Here is a 27,223-nt window from a genome sequence, read left to right on the forward strand (position 1 = left end):
AAAAAAGCCGGCCACTGCCGGAGCCTCCGCTGACCCTCCGGCGGGTGCCGCCCGCTGCTTCTCTCGCGGCGGCATACACTCGCTGCCTATTTTAGTCAACGCCGTCGCGCCGCGCTCCCGCACCGGCCCCGGCGGTGGCGCCTGACGCGGCAGCGAGCAGGAGCTGCAAAAAGAGGGACGCCGGGAGAGCGGACAAACTTAAAGCGAGGAAGGCGGCGAAGGTAACCGAGGGTGGGGAGGGGAGGACAAGAGCGGACCCTGAGGGACTAAAGGAAGGCGAGGCGGGTCTCCCTCTCCGGCGCGGCTCCTGCCGAAGTCACCCAGAGAGAGAGAGCGAGAGAGAGAGAGAGGCGGGCGCCGGCTGTCGCTGCCCTTCTCCCCTCTCTCGCCATATAGGGACTCCCTGCCCAGCCGAGCGCTGCCACACGGTCTGTTGCCCGCGCGGGAAAGCCTGCAGGGCTGGGGAGGGTCCCCGGGAGCCCCACCCTCGGCAGCCCGAAGCTCCGACGTGAGGGGCGGCGTGGGGGAGGGGAGAGAAAGAGGGGAGAAACGCGCTCTCGACGCGCCCCGAGAGGAGACCTCCTTCGCCCTCTTGGCGCCGCCAAGAAGCACCTCTGCCCCGCGAAGCCCCCTCGGCGGAGCGAGCCTCTCTCTTTTTTTCTCCTCAGCCGCTGCGCGACTCGGCCTCCCCTCCAGGGGCAAGGCTAGCGGGCGTCTCGGCGAGCGCGTTGCGGTGCCCGTCTCCTGCCCCCAGGAAGGAAGAGAGAGAAGGGGAAGGTGGCGGTGCTGCTGCTGGGGAACCAGCCCTCCTCAGCCCTTTCCGTCTGCCTCGGGGAGATAAAAGAGGGCTGGCAGGCATGCAGAGCTTTTGGTTTTAGGCTCTTCCTCATTCTGCGGCAGAGCAAATGAAATAAAATAGGAGGGAAAAAACTTCCCGTCAGGTTAACGGAGGGGCGGCGAGTAGAATGAGGAATATATATATTGCAGCAGAAACAAGGAGTTGAACATTCATCTGAAGAAGTCACCTGCGATCCCTAAAACGGACTCTAAATAAACCTTGGCATTCAGGTGCTATGAATGGAAGGAAGTCTATTCTAACTTACGCATACTTTTTCTAGGGGTTCCTAAGGATGAAGCATTCCAAAGTGTTTTTGGATATTTGTCTTTGTGTTTTAAACCAGCTCCTGCTTCTGGTGGAATTTTGAGAGTGGGCAGCTTTCCCAAGGATGCCCAGATGGCAGGACAGGTAGCTCCCACCAGTCACAGATGCTTTGGGTGACCTTGACTGACCCCTCTGGTAGGAGACACTATGAGAATCTGAACTCTGAGCCAGGTTCTCCAACCTGCTGGACTATGTCAGGACTGGAAAACTCCTTAATGAAATGTAACTTTGTCCAGCTCCAGTGGCATGATGGGGAGGATAACATATAACAGACATTGCTTTGACATGTTATTAGCCTTCAACTGTATGTGTGATCTTGAAGCTTCTAATATGAGAAAACTCATAGCTTGAATATCCCTGGAATTACTGCTTTCTGACATAAAAGTTCTTGGAGAGAGAGAGAGAGAGAGAGAGAGAGAGAGACATTTTGTTCATGCTCAGAGGTTCTTGGTCTGTGACATCAACACTGCAGTTACAAATAAATGCCTGGGTTCCCTACACTGCAAAATAGCCTTTGAACCACCTAAAATCATAGCATCATAACACCATGTGTCAGTATTCTATAGCATTGATGGCTCATGGACCAATTGTGTGGGGGGTGCTAACTTAAGCAGGTGGGAGTTGATTATATGTTGATTATATCCAGAATCTTTTGTATGCTGCAGTCTTGTTTCACACATTTTTCTTAACAGCATCCAGGAAAGTGTTAATTCAGCAAAAACAAACAAACAAACAAACAAAAGCCAATGGTGGCAATATGCTTGTAGAGTTTGTATAATGTTTATTACAGTGGAAGACTTCCTAGACCTTAGATCACAGAAGTCTATGGCAGGAGAAGAGGGCATAGTGGATGCTCATGAAGCTGACACATGACACCAAACTAGCTCCTGACAATACGACCTTTTTGACAATGAACTGGACTGCCTCAAAGGATGGTGGCTCACCTCATTGAAAGTTTTTGAACAGGTTGAATGGCCACCTGTTAGGCATGCTTTAGCTGTGGATCTCCTGCTTCAGAAGGTGGTTGGGCTTGATGGCTCTCAGCATCCCTTCCAGTTCTACTTTTCTATGATTCTGTGACAAGTCTGCTCACTTTAAAGATAATCAGACATGACATGCAAAGAACACAGCCAAATAGCCTGAAAAACCTACAACAACCAACAGGGAGATCGCTTGGGTCCCCCTTCACTCCTCTTCCTATGCCCGAGCGGGGATAGGAAGAGGAGTGAAGCCTGATCTAAGCGATTCTCCAACCCCCACTGTCTTTGCAAAGACAGCGGGAATGGGGGATTGCTTGGGTCTCCCTTCCCTCCTTTGGCCCTCAAAAATATGTAAAATATATGATGTAGCCCTCATACTGATCTAAGGCATATGAGCCAGTCAACATGGCCAACCATGTGGGAAATCTATATACAGTAGGTTGTTCCAATGTACTTTAGAATGTACTTTTAAAATAAGAATTATAGCTACTTTCTTGTTTAGCAGCTTGGAAGTCAAGTGTGAGACAATGGAAGTGGCTTGGCCTTCAATCCATGTTTTTTGGAACCCAATTTACTTTCTACACTTTTTGAATTTAGCTTTTAAAATACACAGAATAAAGTTCATGGTTGCAAATGACCCCTGGAAGTCAGTCCATGCCTTTATCTCAGGATTCTAGTGAGGAATATCACACATTTGTGATGAAAAAGTCATCATGAATGGAATGAGTAATATTAGTAGTAGTAATTATATTTTATCCACACTTTCCACTGTAGAATCATTTTCAACGTGGCATACACAAATCATTAGCCACAAAAAAGCAGATTAAAATGTATATGCTTTTTAAAAACTTAATTTTATTTGGAAATTACAGTAAATATATAATTTCATAAATCAGTTTAACAAGATATCTCTTACACCCTTCCTAAAAGCAGTGGGAGTGGAAGATTATTGCAGCTTTGTAATTTTTGAATTCTACAGTCTGGGAGTGAGACAGGAGAAAGCCCTCCCCATGTGTCTGTCATTTGGATCTCCACAGGAATGAGTGTTTCCAAGAGGGTCTATCCTAAGATCTTAATTTCCATGCAGGTTTGCAACAGAGCTTGGAACATTAAGTCAAAAAAATAATTAGTGCAAATTAAATTTTATAAATTGGAGGAATAAGTCATTGCCATTCTGTTTAACATGTTAACATACAACATAAAGCCATCATTTAGTGTCTGTTGAAGGCATATGCCAATCCATTCTTCCCATCTCTGAAAGGAGAGTGATGCATTAACTCTCCTTTAACATCAAATATACTCTGGGTAGCCCAACCTTGGCCCAGTAATTGCAAGATACTGTAAATACCTAAAAGTCTTACTTCACAAAGCCAATAAGCTATTCCTTACGTCTTCTGGGAATTAGAGTCGACAAGCATCAGAAGCCTGAAGGTTTCTGTAAAGAGCGAATTGATCATTTCTGCATTGTACTACTTCAGCACAACACTATAAGACAATACAGTATGATTAAAAGGTGTTTCTAAAACAACATCAATGATGGACCCACATACACTTTAATAGAGCATAGCTTTGCCTTACTTTCTGGCAGCTATTCTTCTTTCCAAATTCCCGATACTCAATTCCATGCAGTACAATTATAGAACAACTGTGAGTGGGGAACATTGACTTCAGCTTCCCAATATCTGCAAAATCATGGGTGGTTTGTTGTTGTTTGTTTGTTTGTTTTGAAGCAAAAGGAAAGTTCAGCTGTTTCTATGTAAGTTCATCCACCTAGTTTGATTTGCATGGACACCTCCTGTCCTCCGCCCTGGACAAAGAAGGCCAATGTTATTTTCTGAGATAAGTAAGAGCAGAGTTTAAGGTTAAATAAAATATGGAATTGAATAGTAAGGGTTTTAAATTCTCATTAATCATTTCATTCATTATGTGTGTTTGTGTTATAGTTCTTTCAGGCAGCCAGGCCAGCTGAATGAGAGAGGCCTTCTTGTATATTTGGCAGCCAGAAGGAGATTCGGTTCATTCATCTCACACTAAAGTATAGTATAGTGCAGTTATTCAGTTGCAGGCACTGCAAAGCTTTGTACTGTTGTGACAGGGAGTGTTATATTTGATGCAGCAAATCCTTGCTATAAGCCCTCTGTCTTAGTTTTTTTTTTCTTTTCACTTATCACCGATCTGTTATTTTTGTCAGACTAACTTACTTGGTTCAAAGTTTGACATATCTATACTTTATCCTGCGCAGTAGCTGACACATAACATCATTTTAGAGCACAGACTACCAGGGAAGTAATAACCTTTTAACAACCAATTTCTCAAAAGATTTATGCTCAAATTATTAATTATCATCAAGTAAGAAGTGATTTTTAAGAACCATATCATAAAAGACATGATCCATGTTTGGCTATAGATAATCATCTGCAGTGCGGTTGTTTAAAAATTTGATAATTGTGTATTTATCAGGAATATTCCACCACCATATTACCCCTATCCACGTTATGTACTGTAGTCTAGAAAACTTTAAAGAGGTCCAGGTTAGAAACCAAAATAAAGGACATACTTGACACAGGGCTTCTCAGACAAATCGTTTTAGGGGAACCAATTAAAGATGTGTCCTTCCTTACCAGTACTTGGCAATTAATTGGCAATTTAAGAAGCTTCTAAAAACATTTTTATTCCATCAGGCCTTTCAAAATCTGCCAACCTAAGATTCCTAAGAGCATCAACCTTTTGTCCAATTACAGCCTGTTTTTAGTTCTGTTTTAAATGTTTATTATTCAGTTTAATTTGTTAATTTAATGCAATGCACTTGCCTATGCCACGTTTGATTTTGTTCTTGTTATTGTCTGGGGCCACTGGTCAGATGGCCAGTATAAAAAAAAATCAAATAAATAGTTTAACAAGTATATCTTGCTGAATTTCATCAGGATGATAGTAGAAGAGGGAGATATTCATAATAGAGAATGTAGTAAATGCTGGAGAATGCATCAACTGAAATGCAGTGTGTCCTGATATGTACTGTATATATACATGATATGATACACACACAGAGAGAAAAAGAGAAAGATTAAAAAGAAGAGAAACAAAGGGTGAGATGACAGAGTGAGAAAATAAATGTATTCATCCTAGATGGAATATTTTATAAAGTCAACTGTTCTTTCTAGCCTTGGGTACAGGGAATCTGCCACTCTTTCTAACTTTGAACATGTTACTGAAAGAGCTCTTACAATGTTGAATTTCAGGGCCACCTGATAGCATCATAAAGGTACCAGTAAAGAAAGTCAACATTTAAGAATTCTTGCCAATGAGCTGATGGGCTGCAAGTTGATTTGCATATAGACCTGAGGTGGGGAGGAACTGTAAATCATTTCACTTAGTACAAAGCATGTCTGCCCCTTTAAAAGCTGTTTTTTAAATGATCAAAACAAAACTGAGTTGGGATTGATGCTTCCCTATATGTGATTGTGATGCATATAGCAACAAATCCTCAGCTGTATTCCTTTCAGATGGTGGGGTCATCATCATCATATGAAACTCAGACTGTAAAACCACAGAGTATGGTGAGAATCATTTTCTCTGCATTTCAAATGCACCTTCCTATGAGACCAGAACCACTAGCAAGCTGAAGCCTTCTGTGTTTCAGAGGACAAGGGAAGCTTAAAAAAAACAACACTGATTTACAGCCTCTTTTGATTTGTTTTCCTTACTTCACTTTTGTGACACATACCTTGTCATACATTGAAAACCCCTACATGGGAATGTGTTAATGTACAATTGCACCCAGTGAAATCTAAGAAGACTAATTAATAGAAAAGGATTAAAGGACTACAGAGATCTGTACAGTATCTCCATGCTTAGTAAAACCAAGTTAAGGGATGGCTGTTTAGTAAATGTACCTGTAGTAATTCATAGATATTGCAGCAGTGTCCACATTTTCCTGGTACATGTCCTTTGGGATGCCTAATATATTGCTCTAACACAGGGGTCTCAAACTCAATTTACCTGGGGGCCGCTGGAGGCAGAGTCTGGGTGAGGCTGGGCTGCATCAGATTTTCCGCCAAGCGGAGCAAGGGCCCGAGGGGCTCCGAGGAGGAGAAGGAGGGGCGTGTGAGCCCTCGTCGCCAGCCATGACCCCCTCCGGCTCCTTGTTCACTACCATCACCACCAGCGACAGCAGGATGAAGAAGCGGAGAAGGAAGGGAGCATCGGCGGGGGGAGGAAGGCACAACATAATTTTTTTAAAACCTCACAGAAATGCCTTGCCAAAGGAGAAAAGCCTCCATTGGTACCCGCGATATTAGAATGGGGTGGGCCCCCACAGGTGCACGTGCGTACACACACACACACGGAGGTCCAGCATCCTTCCTGTGAGGGCCCCCCTCAAAAAAAGGCATACTCAGGCGGGATGGCTGGCAGGCTGCAGTTCCGGATGGAGGGTGCAAGAGGCACTGTCTTGGGAGAGAGCCGGCGAGCGAGGCAAGGCTTTTTTGACTCTTGACAGCAGAGGACATGTGGGGACTTCAGGGGGGCAGGCAAGGCGGGGGCCACAAACTATCATCCGGCGGGCCGCAAATGGCCCCCGGGCCGCATGTTTGAGACCCCTGCTCTAACATATTTAATGATTTCTTTTTCTCCTCTTCTCCAACTGGTATTTTGACATCATCATGACTATTCTGACCTGGGATGCAGCAACTCTAACCAACAATGTTGTATCTTGAATGAACACGCGAATAATGTATACTTTTCTTGATTACTTCCAAAACAGTTTATTTTTTCTGAGTTTCCCCCCTCTTCATTTCATAATACAGTTAGATACAATCCTAGTCACACTTACATGGGAGTAAGCCTCATTGAACTTGCCCATTGTGAGGTTTCTCTGAGTAAACTAGATTAGGACTACACTGTTGATCCCTTTGAAAATTACTGCCTTTCCTGCATATACTTTTAATATTAATGTTATTAGTTCTGTGAACTGTTTGTGGGAGTATAAGAACATTTTGTCTTTGTTTATTTATTTATTTTTTGCATTTCCCCTTGTTATTTAAAAAAAAACAACTGCATGCCTGCTTTAGAAACAGTTTTAAAAGCTTCAAAACTTTTTGTAAGCAAACAGCATGGGGATTATCAATGGTTATGTAATTTACTAACAAAGTTAAGTTATATTGAATTTGAAGGGTTCAAGTAGAGTTCACTAATTGAAAGCTAGTTTCCAGTCTGTAGTTTATCTTCATTCCAAGCTTTTTAAAACACATGAAAAGTTTCAATGAATCATGAGGACTAATATATTTATTAGTTGATTTTGGTTTGCTTTATTTTTAAATTGTAGTGATCAGTATCTTATAGGAACTTTCCTGGTATCAATTATTTAGATTATTTAATTGGATTACTCAGTTCCTGTTTTCCCTCTCTTTTTGAAGATGGGAACAACATTTGCTCACATCCAGTCTTCCTGGACCATCACCTGATGGTAATGTTTCTTTGCTCTAGATTTTTGTTTTGACTGAAGCTATACAAAAACTTGGGCTTGCACATTCAGCTCCCAAGAACTTTTGATTCTCTTATGTACTTTACACCAATTATGCAGTTGGCACATATTTGGAAATAAAGGATTGTAGTGATCAGCTTGCTTTGGCTCATGTAGGAGGTTATTTGCATTCACCAATGTGAGCTGTTGGGAGGTAGAGCCAGAGAAACTAGAAGGAAGGGGTGAGAAGAGAGTTTTGTCAGTTAATCAGTTAGTCTGGGGGAGTTAGAGAGAGTGATAGAGTGTGGAATTAAGGGAGGTAGTTAAGAGTGTGAAACCTATAGAGAGTTAAGAGTGAAACAAGTTATTACTAAACTATTGAAGACTTTAAAGTCTTTGAAGAACCTGTTTAAGTGAACTGTATCCAATAAACCTGATTTTGTTAAACATTACACTCAGCATGGACCTCAAACTTTCAAACTGAACATTATTGACCGAGATCAACTGGTGGCAACATAAAGGAGGGAATGTGTTGTGGGCCTCAGGCTAGTGAAATAATCTGGGGATATGCAGGGATACATCACAAGGATCAATGTACAATTTCCAACATAGACGTAGCTAAGTCAATATTTCATAGAATCATAGAATAGTGGCATTGGAAGGGTCCTATAAGGCCATAGAGCCCAACCCCCTACTCAGTGTAGGAATCCAAATCAAAGCAGATCTGACAGATGGTTGTCTATTTTTCTCTAAAATTCCTCCAGCATTGGAGCACTCACAATTTCTAAAGAAATTGGCTCCATTGCCATACAAGGTCAGAAGACCAGCAGTTGTAAGATCAAATCCATGTGACAGAGTGAGCTCCTGTCGCTTGTCCCAGCTCCTGCCAACCTAGTGGTTCGAAAGCATGTAAAAATGCTAGTAGATAAATAGGTACCACCACAGTGGGAAGGTAACGGCGTTCCATGTCTAGTAGCACTGGCCACATGACCACGGAAACTGTCTACAGACAAACGCTGGCTCTAAGGTGTGGAAACAGGGATGAACACTGCCCTCTAGACTTGGACATGAGTGGACTAAATGTCAAGGGGAACTTTTGCTTTTACCTTTTTAAAGTCATTTACTGTATCCTGTTTTAATGTCTGAAATACTGCAGCACATGATTTGCTGCTGATGTCATCATCATCTAATCACCACTGACTAATGCTTTCTTTGATGATTTTGGGATGTGTACTGCAGAACTGCATGTACCTTGAAATCACTTTAATCAGTGGCAAGTTTCCGTTTGATCAATTGTGATTTTCTGCTGCTCACATATCCTGTTGTGCACTTAGCACTGCGCAACAGGACTTCAGCCACTACGTTTGTCTCTAGATTTCATTATGTCTTGGAAACCTTAGGTATTTTCTAAAAATGTTGTAATAAACTATTCAAAGCTTTATTACATCAGGATTCCTGCACATTTAACCATGGTTCATACAACTTAAAAACAAAGCATTGCAGAGGGGGAAGGAATATATTTTGTTGTAGTGTGCGAGACTAGGACTGAGGAGATCCAGGTGACGATCCTCACTCAGACTTTTGGCTGGTCAATATTTCTAAAATCTAACCTACAAGGGTTATTATCAGGGTAACGCAGGATGGATGGAAAGTCTTTTCTAGCTGTTACTATATCCAGTGTTGTCAATATAGTTAGATATATAGCCTACCCTAGCTGCTTCTTTTGTTTTCTCCATGCAAACTGTAGTAAATCTGAAGGAGAGGCTCCTTCTCCTGCATAGGCTTTGTGTGTGCTCAAGAAACCAGGACCATATGGGGTCTTGCTTGTATGGAAAGCCTACATGCAGACAAAAGCCTCTCTTCAGACTAGTTGCTGCTCATAGTTTGAAAAGCCATGATCAAGGAGGTAAGGCTTATAAACATTTCATTTTATTAAGAGGCAAATATATGAAACAGTTGCTGAAATCCTGTTGTGTACAGTAGCCTTGCGAAACCTTTAATGAGCAGTGGTTTGCCACTGATAATGACATCATTCATGCAGTGCACATGGAGCAGTGCAATAGAATTTTAGCCAGTGTATAAGAATTAGACCACGCTAATGTGTTGTACATGGGGGTGTTTCTGAATACATACTGCAAGGCTCCTAAACTGGGACTGAACATTATGACCATTTTGTGCTGGCACTTCACTAACTGCACTGGCTCCTGGCCATTTCTGGTCAGAGTGCTTATTTTGATTTTGCAAGCTTTTTGTCTCTTAGCAGCAGGGTTCACAAGGGACCATTGTCTCTACTTGCTCATGTCATGTTATGATCTTCAGCTATTTCAGGCTGCTTTATCAACCAAAGTGTGTCTGGTACCTAACAGAGGACATTGTTAGTGGTGCCATCCTGACTTCAGAATGCTTCTCCAGAGTTGATTTCTGGAGATACCTTCTTTCTCTGATGTCTTTCTGGCATCAAAGAAAGATCTGATTTTTCTTCCCTCTAGCCATTAAACTTTTGTTGATTTATTTGACTTTATTTTATGTTGCTTATATAGATTTCCTATCTTATGGTATTTTTGATAATTTATTTTAAGAATGAAGTGTAAACAAAAACAAAGAGTCCAGTATTATTCTGGGAGAAATGAATTTATTCTATAGCTCAGAAAATGACTTTCAGTGGACGGTCCTCAGTCATTTATTTTCTTGATCATTTTACGCTCTGCCACTCAAACTTTGTAGCAGTGTTGCGGGGCAAATAAGAGTTTGAAAATTGCTAAATACTCTATATTCTAGAAGATCTCTACATAATATTATCAATGATGTTTGAATGATACTAAGAACCCACTAAGCTATGTTTGCTATTAAATCCAGAAATGGAAATGTTCCTTGGCTTCAGTCACTACTTGTGCAAGTTTAGAGAGCAAGCAAGGGAAACAGGGAACACATGGTATGAAGTGATGACATTAACCATTATTTACCATTACATCTGAATAGCATTTTAGAATAAGATTACAGTGTTATCCAAATTAAACCAGACATCCAAAGTGTACCATTAACAACAAAAAAATATTAGTCCAATTGGAGAACAACAACAACAAAATGGGCTCTTTAAAACTAACTTTAAAGAGTGGTCATCTGAACAGATAGGTGGGGTAAAAATACAATCAATCAATCAATCAATCAATAAACTTGCTAAAGGCGGCAATAGTTTGAAAAAAAATCCTTAGAGGGTGACCTGCTCTGTAGGAAGCTTTGGCCCCACAGTGTCTAATCTGACCTTCAAAATGCTAGTAAATATTAAACATTAGCAAGTGAGTCCACCCTCTGCTGGCTTCAAAACCAATATCCCACCCTCACCCAAGTGCTCTCTCTCATTGTTACTGTTCTTTCCTAATTATTGCCTTGCTCTCTTTTTTTCCCTCTCTCCCAACTCCACTCTTGCAGCCACCCATTGTTGTGCTAGCATTAGCAGCTCAATCATCCCCCCACCTGCACCAACTGCATACAGTATCGCTCATCTTCTTCCACCCTAGCATTTATTTTTAACACTGGCCCTTTCTCTCCCTCCATTCCTGTATTTAGGCAGTACTCAGCACTGTAGTCATAGAATAACAGTAAAACATCCTTGGTCTACAACTCCCAGAATACTTCAGTCAGGATGCGTAGTTTAAATGTTACCAATCCAGTTATTTAATCTGGGAAATAAGTGGTATCTGTGCAAAGTTTTGTAGTTTTTAGCTTCAAAAGTCCGGAAAGAGATTTGCAGCTCCTAGAATCCCCCAGGTAACTTTTTTGGTCTATAACTTCCTGAATTTCCCAGGCAACAGGGCCAGTTGAAGTCTCACTGTCCGGTTATTTTACAGCTGGGAAATAAAATAGCATCCATTGCAAAATTTATTTTTTCATGCTCTGACCGTTTTGGGAAGAGGACTATAACTCATGGAACTCTCCAAGCCAACTGAGATTTACTCAGTCACTTATTTAAATTGGGGTCCCAGTAAAGTTGATAACAAAATGTTGTGCTTGCATTACAAAATGGCATGTTCTTACTCATTCTGGAGATGTTTAAAGGCAAACAAACAAACATTTTTTCTAATCTGTCTGCAAGATTCTCTATAGGAACACTGAAACTGAAATTCCTCTTTCATATACAGTGGTGCCTCGCTAGACAATGATAATCCGTTCCACTGAAATAGCTGTTTAGCGAAATCATTGTCTAGCAAAAAGCATTTCCCAATTGGAATGCATTGAAACCTGTTTAATGTATTCCAATGGGGAAGAATCGTCATTGTCTAGCGAAGATCGGCCATAGGAAAGCCACTTTGCGAACCGCCAATCAGCTGTTTAAATCGCTGTCTTGCGAAGCTTAGGTCCCCAAAACACCTATTTTGCCAGCATGGAGGGAGCTGTCAAAATCATCGTCTAGTGAAAATCGGTTTGCGAAGCAAGGACCAAACATTGTCCAGCGAAATTCCCCCATAGGAATCACTGTTTTGCGAATCACTATAGCAATCGCAAAAAGTCAGTGTCTAGCGAAAAAACTGTCATGCGGGGTAACTGTCTAGCGAGGCACCACTACAGTGGGGTCTTGACTTAAGAACGGCTCGAGTTAAGAACATTTTGACTTAAGAACCACTCTCATAGGAAAATATTGACTTGACTTACATACTTAGATTTGAGTTAAGAACTGAAAAAAACCCACATGGGAGGCAGGGAAAGTGCAAAATTTGAACTTTCAGTTAACTGTTGGCCAGTGAAAAGGGTGCCTGTCTGCTTCCTCACTCCTCCCAGCGTTTAGAGAGTGGATTGGGAGACAGTCTTCGGGCTGCCTGGTACTGTACTGCCTGGACTGTATTTTCCCTGCCTTCCCTGAACCTTTCTTGACTTAAGAAAAAAAAGAAACAAAATATCCCCCTCTAGTGGTCGAAGGCGGAATAGCAGCTTCCCATTAGTTTCTATGGACGGAAAAGAGCAGATACGGATCAAATGGTTCTCAATGCATTCCTATGGGAAATGCAGATTTGACCTGAGAACTTTTTGACTTGAGAACCGCCTTCCAATACGGATTAAGTTCTCAAGTCAAGACCCCACTGTATATTGGATCATGATGTCTGTCAGGCAATCTTGTATTGTTGTTTTTCCACATTAAGGTCTGCTGATGGTTTGGGTTACTAAGTGTTGTTGTTGTTGTTGTTGTTGTTGTTGTTGTTGTTGTTGTTGTTGTTGTTGTTGTTGTTGTATTAGTGTTTTCTTGCTTTGTGAGTATACCTTTTCAGACCTCTTAAATCAGCAAAGGCTATAAAAAGACAAGTGTAGGGGATTATAAAGAAAGGGATGGAGTTAAAACAGACTGCCCTAGAGGCGTCAACCATCTTTCCTCCCCTAAATTGATTTTTCAAGGTTTGTTCCACTTGCTTACAATACCTTTGTGGCAAAAATGCTATTTGCTGAGCTCTTACAAGATAGACAGGTTTAGGCCATCACCTTCTAATGCACAAACTGGCAGAAAAGGCTTGATGGTGACAATACTTCTTTAAAATGAAAGGCAGCCGTGCAGTGTCTGGATCAGAGAGCAAGACTCTATTCTAAAGTAACATGGAAAACAATTCTATTTGCATGTTCAATATTTCCCATGCAAAATGTATTGTTTTCTGCTCCTACTAAATGAATCGGCTCCAGTTCTGGTCTACAACAGTAGGTATGATTGTTTAAGATGGAAAATTAATACAGTAGTTGTCCGTAACAACAACAACAACAACAACAACAACAACAACAACAACAACAACAACAACAACAACAACAACAACAACAACAACAACAACAACAAAATCATAGGTAGGTAGGCAAGCAGGTAGACAGGCAGGCAGACAGACAGACAAATCCCCCAAAGCAAAGGAGGTGGTGTATATGTTGGGATGGTATGAAGGAAGCAACTGGTCCTAATACCATTTGGTTATGAGAGAGCAAATGGGCCAGATTCGTTAATTCATGGGGGCAGGGGCTGAATTCCAGTAGTGATCAGGATTAAAGGCGAAAGGACTGAGCAAAATACCAGCATATTTTTAGGTTCGAATTCTCCATGTTGGTAATTATTTTAACCTTTTACAATGGGGGGGGGAAGCCCCCTGCAAAAGCTGGAAAACCTGCAAAGAAAGAAATGAGTTCTGGATAAGCCCAAAGGACAAAATCGGTACCCCAAAAGGGCCAGATTGAGCCCCTGGGTGTAAGGCTCCCCATCCCTGCTATATAAAAAACTGTAGTAGCAAAGTACAAGGAAGATGGCGAATTTGTGATACCAAAATACAAAATGAGTTGGATCATAACAGAAAAAAATGAGAGGACAGTGAAACAGCAGGAGACCTTAGGAATAAAGAAACTGTGATAAATGTAGAATGCAAAGAAGATAAGATGTTACCAAACTAACATCCTTAAGAGTACAAGCATACTCAGCACATAGATTGCTTTATGTGCAGATTGGTCCCATGTGTATAATTAATGCCCCTTTAACTGCAATAAATGAGTAAAGAACTCCATCATACATATCTAGAGTGCATTTTCTCTGAAAATAGCCACTTTGGTTTAGTGTGCATTAAATATCTGGAAGATGAATCATGGCAACTGGACTTCTTTCTTGTTGGGTTGCATTATCTTGCTACTCATCCAAGTAGCTTCTTCATTCTGAGGAGAATTGGTAGGAGATCCCAATGTGGAGGATATATCGGGGATCTCCTACCAACATTCCTCAGACTGAAGAAGCTACTTGCATGAGTACCGAAACATTTCAACCTAACAAGAAAGAAGTCCAGCTTTCATGACAGCTTCCAGATAACCACACCTGGATGACTGAGAATCTTCACAGGTATGCATTAAATAATTTTATATAATGTATCATAATATGTTAAACTACCAAGAAGAGAGACATTATTGGACATATTCCTAGCACTGTTTTCTTCAGGTTCTACTGTGAACTGCCCCTCAGGAAAACCAGTGAAAAAATTCAGGCATATTACCTGAGAAATATGATGCTAGCTTTTCCCATGCCATTTGAGCTTCTATTTGTATTCATTGCATTGATGGTACTTCTAAAGCGAAGAATCCTTTTAGCATATAAATAGTAAATGTTGGCATGACTTGATGTTGGAGAATAAGCTCTAGTGAGTTTCTGTACAATATAATAATTGGAGGAGGGTTTAAAAATACAGAAAAGCACTGAACTGTAAAACCACTCATGTTTCTAAGATTTTTTTTAAAAAAAATCCAGTTACTTCAACAGCAAGTTGTGATTTTTTACTTCCTACCATGTCTGATATAAATCCCAAGTCAGAATTAAGATTGCCGGAAGAAATATCAACAACACAGATATGCAGATGATACCACTCTAATGGAAGAAAGTGAGGAAGAATTGAACCTCTTAATGTGGATGAAAGAGGAGAGTGCAAAATATGGTCTGAAGCTCAACATCAAAAAAACCAAAATCATGGCCACTGGTCCCATTGCCTCTTGGCAGATAAAAGGGGAAGATATGGAGGCAGTGACAGATTTTACTTTCTTGGGCTCCATGATCACAGCAGCTATGAAATTAAAAGACGCCTGCATCTTGGGAAGAAAGTGATGACAAACCTCAACAGCATCTTAAAAAGCAGAGACACCATCTTGCCAACAAAGGTCCACATAATCAAAGCAATGGCTTTTCCTGTACTTATGTATAAAAGTGAGAGCTGAACCATAAAGAAAGCTGACCACCAAAGAATTGATGCTTTTGAATCGTGGTGCAGGAGGAAACTCTTGAGAGTCCCCTGGATTGCAAGGAGAACAAACCTATCCATTCTGAAGGAAATCAACCCTGAGTTCTCACTGGAAGGACAGATCCTGAAGCTGAGGCTCCAGTACTTTGGCCATTTCATGAGAAAAGACCCTGATGTTGGGAAAGTGTGAGGGCAAGAGGAGAAGGGGACAACAGAGGATGAGATGGTTGGAGAGTGTCATCGAAGCAACCAACATGAATTTGACCCAACTCCAGGAGGCAGTGGAAGACAGGAGGGCGTGGCGTGCTCTGGTCCATGGGGTCACGAAGAGTCAGACATGACTTAATGACTAAACAACAACAAAATTTGTCTCATATTTCTGAGGCACAAAGACAAAGTAGAAGATAGGTGCTATATATTTTACAAAACACGGAAGAACTTAAAATATTTAGTAGCCTCTATTGAGAAATATATTTCAAAAGTATGAGATGAATAGTCTGTGTTTATAATGCACTATATTGCTCCATTTATCATTTTTGTTATGCAATTTACTTTAAAGAAATCTATCCTACTTGATTTTGTTTATATAAACTATGTTAGTTCGTTTATGGCATTACCATAGATTTTTCATAAGAAAAGAAAAGTATCTTTTAAATACTTTTGTTTCCATGTTATCTGTCTCTCCCCAATTTGGGGGGAAACAGCGCTATAAAGGCTGAAATCCTTTTCCGTGACATAGTAAGACATGCTAGAGTAGGTTCACTAAATCAGTGGGGATTTGGTGAGTCATCTCCTCAAGTTCCATTGATTTAATGGGCTACTCTAGTGTGACTTACGAGGCTAAGCAAAAGGATTCCAGTCATAGATCTTAAGAATGCATGAACAATTAAGCAGTACAAAAGTGAAAGTAGTTGTGATGCTATTTCATCTTGTCACATTGAAAACCTACCATAGCGTAACAAATGTCCTAATTCTGTTTCCTTTTAGGTGAAGGCATTTATTCAGAAGGATGCCTGAACTGTTGGTGATTGAAAACCAGCTGCCTTTCATTCAAAAATACACTTAAAATAAATCACCCAAAATATCTTCCTCCTTTGAATCAACCCTAACAGATGGTGATGGTGGTTAGCAATTTGCCAAGTCATCTAAATTCAGCCTTTAACTTCATACACAATTGGAGTTTCCTAACTCTTGCAATTTTAGTCTTTGTGATGGCAAGCACAAAAATGTCACTTCTTGTTGCAGAATATTGATTTTATAGTAAATTTGTTTTATTTATTTCAATTTTATTTATTTATTTTTATTTAAAATAATTTTACCCACCTTTCTCTTTGAAAAGGACCCAAGGTGGCTTACAACATTGAGAGACAATATTTAAAGTTGAAAACCATGAGCATACAACAGTAGTTAACATCATTAAAAGATTATATTTAAAGCAAAGAATAATGAGTATAAAGAGACATCTTAAATAATTAAAAGGCAATATTAAAGCGAAGAACAAAATGTGTACAAATATTTTTTTAAAAAGGGGGGGGGAATGAAACCAAAAAACCAAATGTCACTCTGAGAAATGGAAAACCCAAAATAGAAAAAAATACACAAGTACTACTAAAAATCCAGTCAAAGCAGTAATGCTTTGCCTGCTTAAGGAAGGATAGCAAAGATGGGGCCAGCCTGGCCTCCAAAATCTGGGAGCAGCAACAGAGAAGGCCCTCTCCCATGTCCCCATCACATGCACCTGTGAAGGTGGCAAGACCAAGAGAAAAGCCTCTCCTGATAATCTTAACACCCAAACTGGCTCATAATGGGAGACAGTCTTTGAGATAGCTTGGACCCAGGCCATTTAGGGCTTTTAAAACCAGGACTTTGAATTGCACCCAGAAGCTGATCAGCAGCTGGTGGAGTGGAACCAGCCCTAGTCAGCAATCTGGCTGCTGCATTTTAGACCCGCTGAAGTTTCCTGACACTTTCCATTGGCTGCCACACACAAAGCATGCTGCAGTAATCCAGCCGGAAAGTAACTAGAGTGTGTATGACAGTTATATTTTTAGTTACATTTCTGTCCCACCCATCTAGTGACTAGACACTACTCTGGATATCTAAAAATTATTTTAAAAAACACAACTACCCACCCCACCCAAAAAGAAATAAATAATGAAATCCAAACAATAACATCAATAACCCAAAATATAAAATAAACCTAGAGGCAATGGTGAATCCATAGCCGCCTAGAGTGGTCTTAACCGACTAGATAGGCGGGATATAAATAAAATAAATAAATAATAAATATCCAGTCCAGGGATCCACAAGGAGGTCAAAGGGGTAGAATGTTTTTGAAGGTCTCTTCAAACGCATGTTTTTTGGCTATTTCCTGAAAGCTAGAAGGGAGGGAGCCTGGCAATACAGTTGCATAACATTGCAGCCACCACTAAGAAGGCCTGGTTCCTAGTAAAGAATAGTCCTCTTTTCTTCTGTTGTTTGGGGGGAAATGATCCTTGATCTAGTTGTTAGTCCCAACTGGAACACAATCATTGAATCACTTACATAAACATATGTGTGGATTCACCTTTCAGTTGATTCAGTGGATCTACTCTTCTTAGGACTAACAATTTAATTTAGGCCATGGTCCTAAAATACCACTGAAGTGGATTATAAAGTCAGAATTTGCTGAACTTTAACCGTAGAACAGCTTTATGTGCTTTCAGATTATGAATGTTCAATTTGTCTGTATTCATAGCTCCCTTTGGTTTAGAAATATCCTTATTTATAAAATTTATTTTTACTGGTTGTTGAGGGTTTTTCGGGCTCTTTGGTCGTGTTTTTACTCTTTATTTGTTTACCTCTCGTTAGTGTATAAATAAATATTTATAGGACATTGTGCCAAATTAGGTCCAAAGTTAGTTTAACTTCCAAAGTTGAACTGCTTTGGTATCTTCATAAATTTATAGATTTTAGCTGAACAATTAACAGTTTCTTGTGTTCAGAGGGTAAGATCCAAAAGATGTATTTCCAAGAAAATAATGGTTACAATGCCTAAGAAACACAGCTACATGTAGAATGTTGCTACAAAGTAAACGGAGCCCTAGTTTATCATGTGGAAGTAATTGAGTGCAAAATCTGTACTTTGAAAGTTAGCATAAGGGGCAATGCTTAATATTAGCCAGAAGTTAACCCTGTGATCTGGGTTATGTGTTATGTACCATCAGAAGTGCAAGATATAATGTCATTGAAATAAATAACAAATACTGTACTATATTTTCATTTTTCTATATATCAGTAGTGTACTCACTGTAAACTTGGGAGGAAGGACTTCAAAGCAGAACACATGTTTTCTAACTGTCTTTGGGCTGTTTCATATTTACACCTAGTAGGGTTGTCAGCAACTATGAGGAAAGTGGTGATGCAAAGTCAATTTTCTATGCACACATTTGTCCAATGCAATTCATGGCTTTTTGGATGTTGTATTAGTAACATGGAATTCTCTGGTCTAAAGTTGGACTTGCCTGTAAACAGCAAGTGAGATCTATATATAAAACTATTGCAGATGGCATCTGGTCCCCACTAAAGTAAGTGTATGATGCTTTTGGTTTGGACGAAGAGATATATTTTCATCTATAAACTCCAGATGAAGCACATGGACAGTACATTTGGAATTATACTAGGAAAAAGAATTGGAATTCCAGGAATTGATGTAAATATACTCAAGATGGGAGGTGCCCATGAAATTCCTCCTTTTTGTACTAGAATAGCAAATCACCTTTTTGTTGTTGTTTAGTCGTTTAGTCATGTCCGACTCTTCATGACCCCATGGACCAGAGCACACCAGGCCCTCCTGTCTTCCACTGCCTCCTGGAGTTTGGTCAAATTCATGTTGGTCGCTTCAATGATGCTGTCTAACCATCTCGTCCTCTGTCATCCCCTTCTCCTCTTGCCTTCACACTTTCCCAACATCAGGGTCTTTTCTGGGGAGTCTTCTCTTCCCATGAGATGGCCAAAGCATTGGCGCCTCAGCTTCAGGATCTGTCCTTCCAGTGAGCACTCAGAGTTGATTTCCTTTAGAATGGATAGGTTTGTTCTCCTTGCAGTCCAGGGGACTCTCAAGAGTTTCCTCCAGCACCACAATTCAAAAGCATCAATTTTTCGGCAGTCAGCTTTATTTATGGTCCAGCTCTCGCTTCCATATATAACTACAGCAAAAACCGTAGCTTTGACTATGTGGACTTTTGTCAGCAAAGTGATGTCTTTGCTTTTTAAAATGCTGTCTAGGTTTGTCATCTCTTTCCTCCCAAGAAGCAGGCATCTTTGAAATTCGTGGCTGCTGTCACCATCTGCGGTGATCATGGAGCCCAAGAAAGTAAAATCTGTCACTGCCTCCATATCTTCCTCTTCTATTTGCTAGGAGGTGATGGGACCAGTGTCCATGATCTTAGTTTTTTTGATGTTGAGTTTCAGACCACTTTGCACTCTCCTCTTCACCCTCATTAAGAGTCTCTTTAATTCCTCCTCACTTTCTGCCATCAGAGTGGTATCATCTGCATATCAGGGGTTGTCGATATTTCTTCTGGCAATCTTAATTTCGGTTTGGGATTCCTTCAGTCTGGCCTTTCGCACGATGTATTCTGCATATAAGTTAAATAAGCGGGGGGACAATATACAGCCTTGTCATACTCCTTTCCCAATTTTGAACCAATCAGTTGATCCATATCCAGTTCTAACTGTTGCTTCCTGTCCCACGTATAGGTTCACAGGAGATAGATAAGGTGATCAGGCACTCCCATATCTTTAAGGACTTGCCATAGTTTGCTGTGGTCCACACAGTCAAAGGCTTTTGCATAGTCAATGAAGCAGAAGTACAGTGGTGCCTCGCATAGCGACGATAATTGGTGCAGCAAAAATCACTGCAAAGCAATTTCGTCACTATGCGATATTAAACAGCCCATAGGAATGCATTGAAACCCCTTCAATGCGTTCCTGTGGGCTTCAGACTCACCTTTAAGTGAAAATCCTCCATACGGCGGCCATTTTCGCTGCCCGTTAAGCGAGGAATCCGTCCCAGAAAACAGCAGGTGGCCATTTTTTTTACACGGTGGCCATTTTGGAACCGCCATTCAGCTGTTAAAAAATCATTGCTTTGCGATGATCGGTAAGCGAAACAGGGTACTGATCATCGCAAAGCGATTTTTCCCCATTTAAAACATCACAATGCGATCGCAAAAGCGATTGCAAAAAGTTCGTCGGTATGCAATTTCATCATTAAACGGGGCACCCGTTAAGCGAGGCACCGCTGTAGATGTTTTTCTGGAACTCTCTAGCTTTCTCCATTATCCAGCGCATGTTAGCAATTTGGTCTCTTGTTCCTCTGCCCCTTCAAAATCCAGCTTGTACTTCTGGGAGTTTTCAGTCCACATACTGACCTTAGCATATCACAAACAGCTTTTGCAGTTCTTCTGCACTGTAAAAAGCTTAGGTTTATTTCTCCAGTTGCAAAAGTGTGGGTGCCCAATATGCCCCTTTATGTGAGGAGTGATTTTGTGACCATTCAGAGTAGATTTTTGGGCACAAGCAGCTTCAAGGGAAGGGAACAACATGCAAGCCTCATTTTGCAGTCAAAGGTCAATTGATGTAGCACTGGACTGAGGCCAAAGCATGGATACTTTTAACTAGGTGCACCGTTATTTTAGATACTGGATTTTTAAAAGTTTTCACATTTCATTTTCAGTCCCGTGCATGCTTTCTTTTATGCGACTTCACATGTTTATATCTGTGCAATTATGAGCAGTGAAAGTATTATCAACATGGATAATGCTAACATGAAGGAAAAAAATTAAATGGCCTATGTTGAAGTCTTTCTTCCTTGAAAACATACAGCTTTGACAAAGGAAACTGTATACTGTTGAAGTAGTAGTAGTATAAATAGTTATACAATGGCAACTTTCTGGTCCTTACACCCTCTTCATTTCTTCCCTGAACAGGTCAAGAACTCACAGAATTGATGTGAATAAAGATGGGCTTCCTAGAAGACCATTTCATTGTCGATGAATTACTGCAGATTTTTAAGCTAAGAAATGTTTGCTATGATGTCCTGCTAACACTTAAGGCACGGTCAGGAAGATGATGGAATCCTTTTTCTTCTAACCTCAGTTATTCAACAAAAGTTTTGGAAATCCAAATAATGGCTGATCATTCTAGTATCTCAACTGTTGGAGGCAACTCAAGCATTTGGGACAGCTTGATATTTGCACATCCTGTCTGTGTAAACTGGAAGCCTGATGCAGAAGGATCTATCTATCATTTGGCTAGCATTTTGTTTATTATTGCCTTCATGGGTGGAAGCGGGGTTTTTGGCCTGCTCTACATCTTCTTTTTGCTTGGACTAGGTTTTCTGTGCTCATCCGTTTGGTCCTGGCTGGATGTTTGCGCAGCTGATATTTTCTCTTGGAATTTCATCTTGTTCGTGATATGCTTCATACAATTTATTTATGTCACCTACCAAATTCGAAGTGTTGCCTTTGACAAGGAGTTCCAGGAACTTTACAGTGCTTTGTTCCAGCCCCTGGGTATTTCACTGCCAGTTTTTCGGAAGATCGTCTTGTGCTGTGATGAAGAGGTCATAACCTTGGAGAAGGAGCATTGTTACGCCATGCAGGGCAAAACACCAATTGATAAACTCTCCTTGCTTCTCTCCGGAAGGTTTGTATTGTGGGTTTTTTTCTTACTCTGAATTCGAAAACAAAACAATTCACAGGAATGTCAAATCCACTGCTTTCCCTGTGGATTGTCTTCTTTTGTCAATTTAAACTGAATAAAGCAGGACCAATACTTTACACTGTAATTCTGAGAGTAAAGCTTCTCTATTAGCAAAGATGTAGCAATTGAAAAAAAGAGAGAGAAGGTGTTTTAATTATCACTCATATTCTAGAAATCATGGAGGTATCAAAAGACATAAACATTGGCACTTGTTGCAGGATTTCTCATCATGAAAGAAGTAGTTTCCTTTGGTTTCCTTTTCTTTGAAGAAAGATGACTTTATTTAAAAGGTGCAGGATACTGAAAGCTCAGATCAAAAAATGAAGGTGTCATGGATAAGGGTTCCATGGCTAGAACTACACCTTTGCCAGGTGTAACCCAGGGGAAGTGTATTTATTGCATTTTTAGCTGCAAACACATGCAACCCGGCTTGTAACACATGCCCAAGTCACAACAACAATTTTTTCTTTGTCCCAGTCTGGTGTGGGTGGGTGTGCACACTGCCAGTGTAAGCATGTTGGGGACTGGGTGCAGTGTTTCAAAATGGCAGCATCATGCCTCATCACTGCCCTTTTTATTATTTTTAAGTGTTTTTATGCATCTTTGGATCTGCAGTTTTAATTAGGATGAAAAAAAATCAAAGATACAGCAGTGGGGATGTAAAGGGCAGTCAAGGGAAGAGCAGAAGCTATGGTGAATGTGAAGATGGAGAAGGGACAGACATACAACCAACAGAAAAAGGGGATGGTATTGTGCTGATTGAAACTGTGGTATAATAAACGGCAGAAAAGAGCAGATAAGGGACCATTTTGAATTGTTGCAGGGCTTGGCATCATGTGCAGTGACAGGAGCCACTGTGGATCCGATTTTTCTGCAGTGAATATTTTCAGACCAGATCTCAGGAAGGGATTATGATGTACTTGGCATTTTTCTTTTTCCTCTTAGCAAATTATTTTTCACACTATGCTCTGTGTCTGTAACTTAGGTGGCTCATCTTCCACCTTATGTCAAAATTTGTGTGTGATGAATCCCAGCTCAAGAGTGTATATATGTACTCCCACTCCCAATCTATGCTTTCTGTTGTATCATGTGAAGTACAAATCTCGTATGTATCTCTGTAACATTAACTGTTTTGAGCAGAAAATGTGGGTTTCAATTGTTCCAAGTTGGCTCAACACTTCCGCTCTTGTATCTGTCCCTGAAACAAGTTCAGATTGCTCCCTGTGAAGGCTTTGTACTTACTGCCCTGCTTTTAACAAAATAAACTGACACCCTCAAATCATGGAACTAACAAAATCACATTTACCATTTATTTTATCCTCCTTTCACTTATTTCTTCCATTTCTTTCCTGTTGTGTAGGGAAATCTACAGCCTGAACTTTTAAAGTTGTTTTCTTCTTCTTCTTCTTCTTCTTCTTCTTCTTCTTCTTCTTCTTCTTCTTCTTCTTCTTCTTCTTCTTCTTCTTCATCATCATCATCATCATCATCATCATCATCATCATCATCATCATTATTATTATTATTATTATTATTATTATTATTATTATTATTATTATTATTATTATTATTATTATTATTATTATTATTATTATTATTATCTAATCCTGTGTCAAACTCAGAATGAGTAATGTTGTACAATAGAACTCCCATATCTGCAGGGTATTGGTTCCATGATCTACCATGGATGTCTGAAACTACAGACACAAAGGAACCTCATATATAGCGGGTGGGGCAAAGCCCACAAGGGGTGCCCATTTATGTTGTACAGTATATAGAGCTGCAGCAAACTATGGATAAGTAAAACTACAGATACTAATTCCTCAGATAAGGAGGTCCTACTGTAATGAGAAATGTAACAAGAAAGGTTGTAAATTCTGTCTGTGTTGAAAACAATAGAGAATTGTTTATGACAAGATTAATGTCCCTCGATTCTTGTGAAATGAGAGATCTTAAATTTTGTTTTAAATACTCCTGTTTCAGCTTGGTGGCACACCGGGCACAACTGCCATTTGGCAGATAATGAACATGTCACAGGGACATTATGCTGTCTGTAGGAATGCAGGGGTCTGGTTTCTGTTGCATGTTTTTCTGTCTTGACCAGGCAGAGATCTATGAAATCCAGAATTCTGTTCAGCCAATATGCTCAACCAGATCTATTACTTAAAGGTACCCTTCCTATGAACAATAAAAATATCATTTAGCACGTCCTGTATAAGTATGAACAATCATTTTTTAAAAAAAAAAATCAGTCTGAGCTAGTAAATTATGATCACAACTGCTAGAGCAAATATCACACATAATATGTGTGAAATATTTGATGTGTTTGAAATGACACAGGAAATTGTCCTGATCAAACATTGAAAGGCTGAGTTATTCCTAAAGACTTCCCCCTACCAATGCAATTTCCTTGCTGTCTACTTTGTCTATCTGGCTCTGCAGCTTATGAGCCAAGCCTATCTTGTTGAATGCCCCTGAGAACATTCTACTCATATTTTTCTTTTGGGGCATATTAGGAAATGATCACTGGAGATTAAAAAACTCTTAAGGAAGATAATTGAAATTAGTTTCTGCCTTCTATCCATGCAAAAGATATTATTCTATATGATCACTTGTAATAAGGATTGAAATACTGTATGTGAATATTAGTAGCTTCCTGAAGGCATGTGGTTTGTTATTCAGTTGCATACAATGCTTGGATGTAAAAATAAAAATCTTCTGAACTCTGTTTAAGATGTGTCATGGCTGCTGCTACATGACATCTTCAGAATGGCTCGTAAGCTCCTAGCATCAGAGAGAAGCTTTCTTGATTGACAGAATTACGAAGCACTCGTATATGGAAATTAAACATTCTCTGTGCTTGGTTTTTACAGGATTTTTCAATCTATAGAAATTGCTCTTTCAGTCCTAGCTTGTTTTCCCTGTGCTGAATAATTAATAATACTAACTTCTATTTTCTTAGGATCAGAGTGACAGTAGATGGGGAGTTTCTGCACTATATTTTCCCCCTCCAGTTTCTGGACTCACCTGAATGGGATTCACTGAGACCCACAGAAGAAGGCATTTTTCAGGTAGGGGAATTTTGAATACTTTTTGGTAATTAATAACCTTTCTTTCCTAAAATTTCAGAGATAGAAGACTTATTTATATGATAGGTTAAACACGCAGAGTGCAGCTCAGCTTCCTTCTTGCTCCAAAGTAAGTGTGGATAGGCCTGATCTGGGCCAGGACAAGGTAGGGAAGGTTTAATTCCCTGCACCATAATAGGGGACAAGAAGTAAAAAAGAAAAACCTTTTGGCCCAGGTTATCTTTTTTGTATGAGTTTGAGTGTGTGTGTGGGGGGGGAGTAACTGTGGAGGACGTTTTGAACTTCCCCAATTTCCATGCTGTGCTTCCTTATATGGAAGCATCACAGCGCATATTTGTGCCTCTTTTAACATTCAGTTATTATTCTGTGCTTGCTGTGCCCATGGGTTGATGTATATGTCTCAACGGGAAAGGAGACCATTTTGCAGGCAATTTTGCACAAGTGATGGAGACCTTAGTGAGAAAAAATAGCATTCCTTTCTCTTGCCTTCATCTGGAGGAACTGGAAACTTCTTATGACTTGAAAACTTCTCTTACAGTTTCTTATCAAGTCATATTCTCTATATTGTGGTCCCAGATTCAACCTAGCTCATTTGCACTTACTCTTCAATAAGAAAGAAGTGGAGGATCAGCCGCCTGCTATATATTTAATGTAAGAGAAACTCCAGCTTCAGGGCGAGAGTAAACCTTTGACTCAGTTACAGATTTAGAGGCATGTCTTCCTTGCTTTAAGTTGCCTCCTCCTTCCCTTGCATTTTTCAGCAGTGTCATAATTGGTACTGACAAGCAGAACTTTCAGCATGAGACACAGTGTTCTATCCAGACTGGTACCTGGAATAGTTTGCAGTGCTACCCAGCATTACAGTTATCTGGACAGATTCCGCGAATACTAAGAAACAAATATTTGGATACTAATGCCTGTAAAAGGGGTGGGGAAATTTGTCATTTATATCCATAAAATAAAGGAATATTTTGAAAAACTGGATGAGGGAATCAACAATGTTACTGGCTGAAGAAGGAACATTTTCAAACATCTCCTCCTTTTCCTTCTTGTGAGGCCATTTCCTAATCTGATATAAATGGAAATAGTTCTATTTATTTGCTATCTGTACAGAACATGTTCTTCCCTTCACCAGCACCACATGCTTAACATCTTTTAAAGTTGAATATAATTTAAATTGAGGGTGAATGTCCCTGTGCAATTCAAAAGACTTCAGAGTGGGATGAGGAGTGCCTATCCACAAGTGCTTGATGGAGCTAGCAAAGGAGTTGCAGTAGCAAATTGGTGCCCAGTCCGGGTAAAGAGATCCATGGAAAGCCAGCCCTATCTTTTTTTAGTGATGTCTTTGTATGTCTTTGGAAGACATTACCCCAAAACAAGCAGGAGAGGCAGGGCAAATAAGTTGTTTTCCCTCACAAATCTTACTTACAAAAATAACAACACATATCATTCCACACACACCCCTCTTTTTTTTTTCAGGTAACACTCACAGCAGAAACAGACTGTCGATACGTGGCCTGGAGAAGAAAAAAGTTGTATTTGCTCTTTGCTAAACACCGATTCATTTCACGTCTGTTTTCTATCCTGATTGGGAATGACATTGCTGATAAGCTTTATGCTTTGAATGACTTAATGAACCTGGGGAAGAGATTTCGATATGACATCCGCTTGCCAAACTTCTATCATATGTCCGTACTGGATACACCTAAAAGACAACCTCCAGAGTTTCAGAGCAATTCAAGACAACATTGACAAAGGTTGTAAACTACAACTCTTGCTACAAAATGAGAGATTACTGTTCTTGCTGCTCCCTAGATTGTATCACTGTGGTGATACAATAAAAGCAAACTGAAAATTCTCATAAAGAATTAAAAAATAAAAAATAAAAGCCCATTTTTTCATTGCAGGAAGAAGCATCTAGTTTGGCTCTTTTTGTGGTATGTAGAGGCTGCAGGTCACACATCTTCTCTAATTGTGAACTATGATTATTTCCATTTATTCCTTCTGCTCATCTTCCTACTTTGGGAGTGGGTGGGTGGGGGACAGATACGAATCAT

General features: G+C 40.1%; 1 protein-coding gene across 1 annotated transcript; it reads left to right on the forward strand.

Annotated features, from left to right (window-relative positions):
• The first annotated feature begins 84 nt into the window (after window positions 1-84).
• POPDC3 (popeye domain cAMP effector 3) lies at window positions 85-27,079 on the forward strand. The gene is made up of 4 exons (XM_020780238.3): window positions 85-221; window positions 21,306-22,023; window positions 25,040-25,148; window positions 26,646-27,079. Exons 2-4 carry the CDS (start codon window positions 21,506-21,508, stop codon window positions 26,916-26,918), a joined length of 900 nt encoding a protein of 299 aa, XP_020635897.1. The 5' UTR covers window positions 85-221; window positions 21,306-21,505; the 3' UTR covers window positions 26,919-27,079.
• Window positions 27,080-27,223: the final 144 nt, after the last annotated feature.

Source organism: Pogona vitticeps, chromosome 1 (genome assembly GCF_051106095.1).
Source record: "Pogona vitticeps strain Pit_001003342236 chromosome 1, PviZW2.1, whole genome shotgun sequence".
Classification (NCBI taxonomy): Eukaryota; Metazoa; Chordata; class Lepidosauria; order Squamata; family Agamidae; genus Pogona; species Pogona vitticeps.

Bases quoted from the DNA above. Each gene is read 5' to 3' on its own strand.
- POPDC3 (XM_020780238.3), top strand. From the start codon at position 21,506: ATGGCTGATCATTCTAGTATCTCAACTGTTGGAGGCAACTCAAGCATT. The intron at 22,024-25,039 runs GTTTGTATTGTG...CTATTTTCTTAG, and splicing joins TCCTTGCTTCTCTCCGGAAG to GATCAGAGTGACAGTAGATG. The intron at 25,149-26,645 runs GTAGGGGAATTT...TTTTTTTTTCAG, and splicing joins CAGAAGAAGGCATTTTTCAG to GTAACACTCACAGCAGAAAC.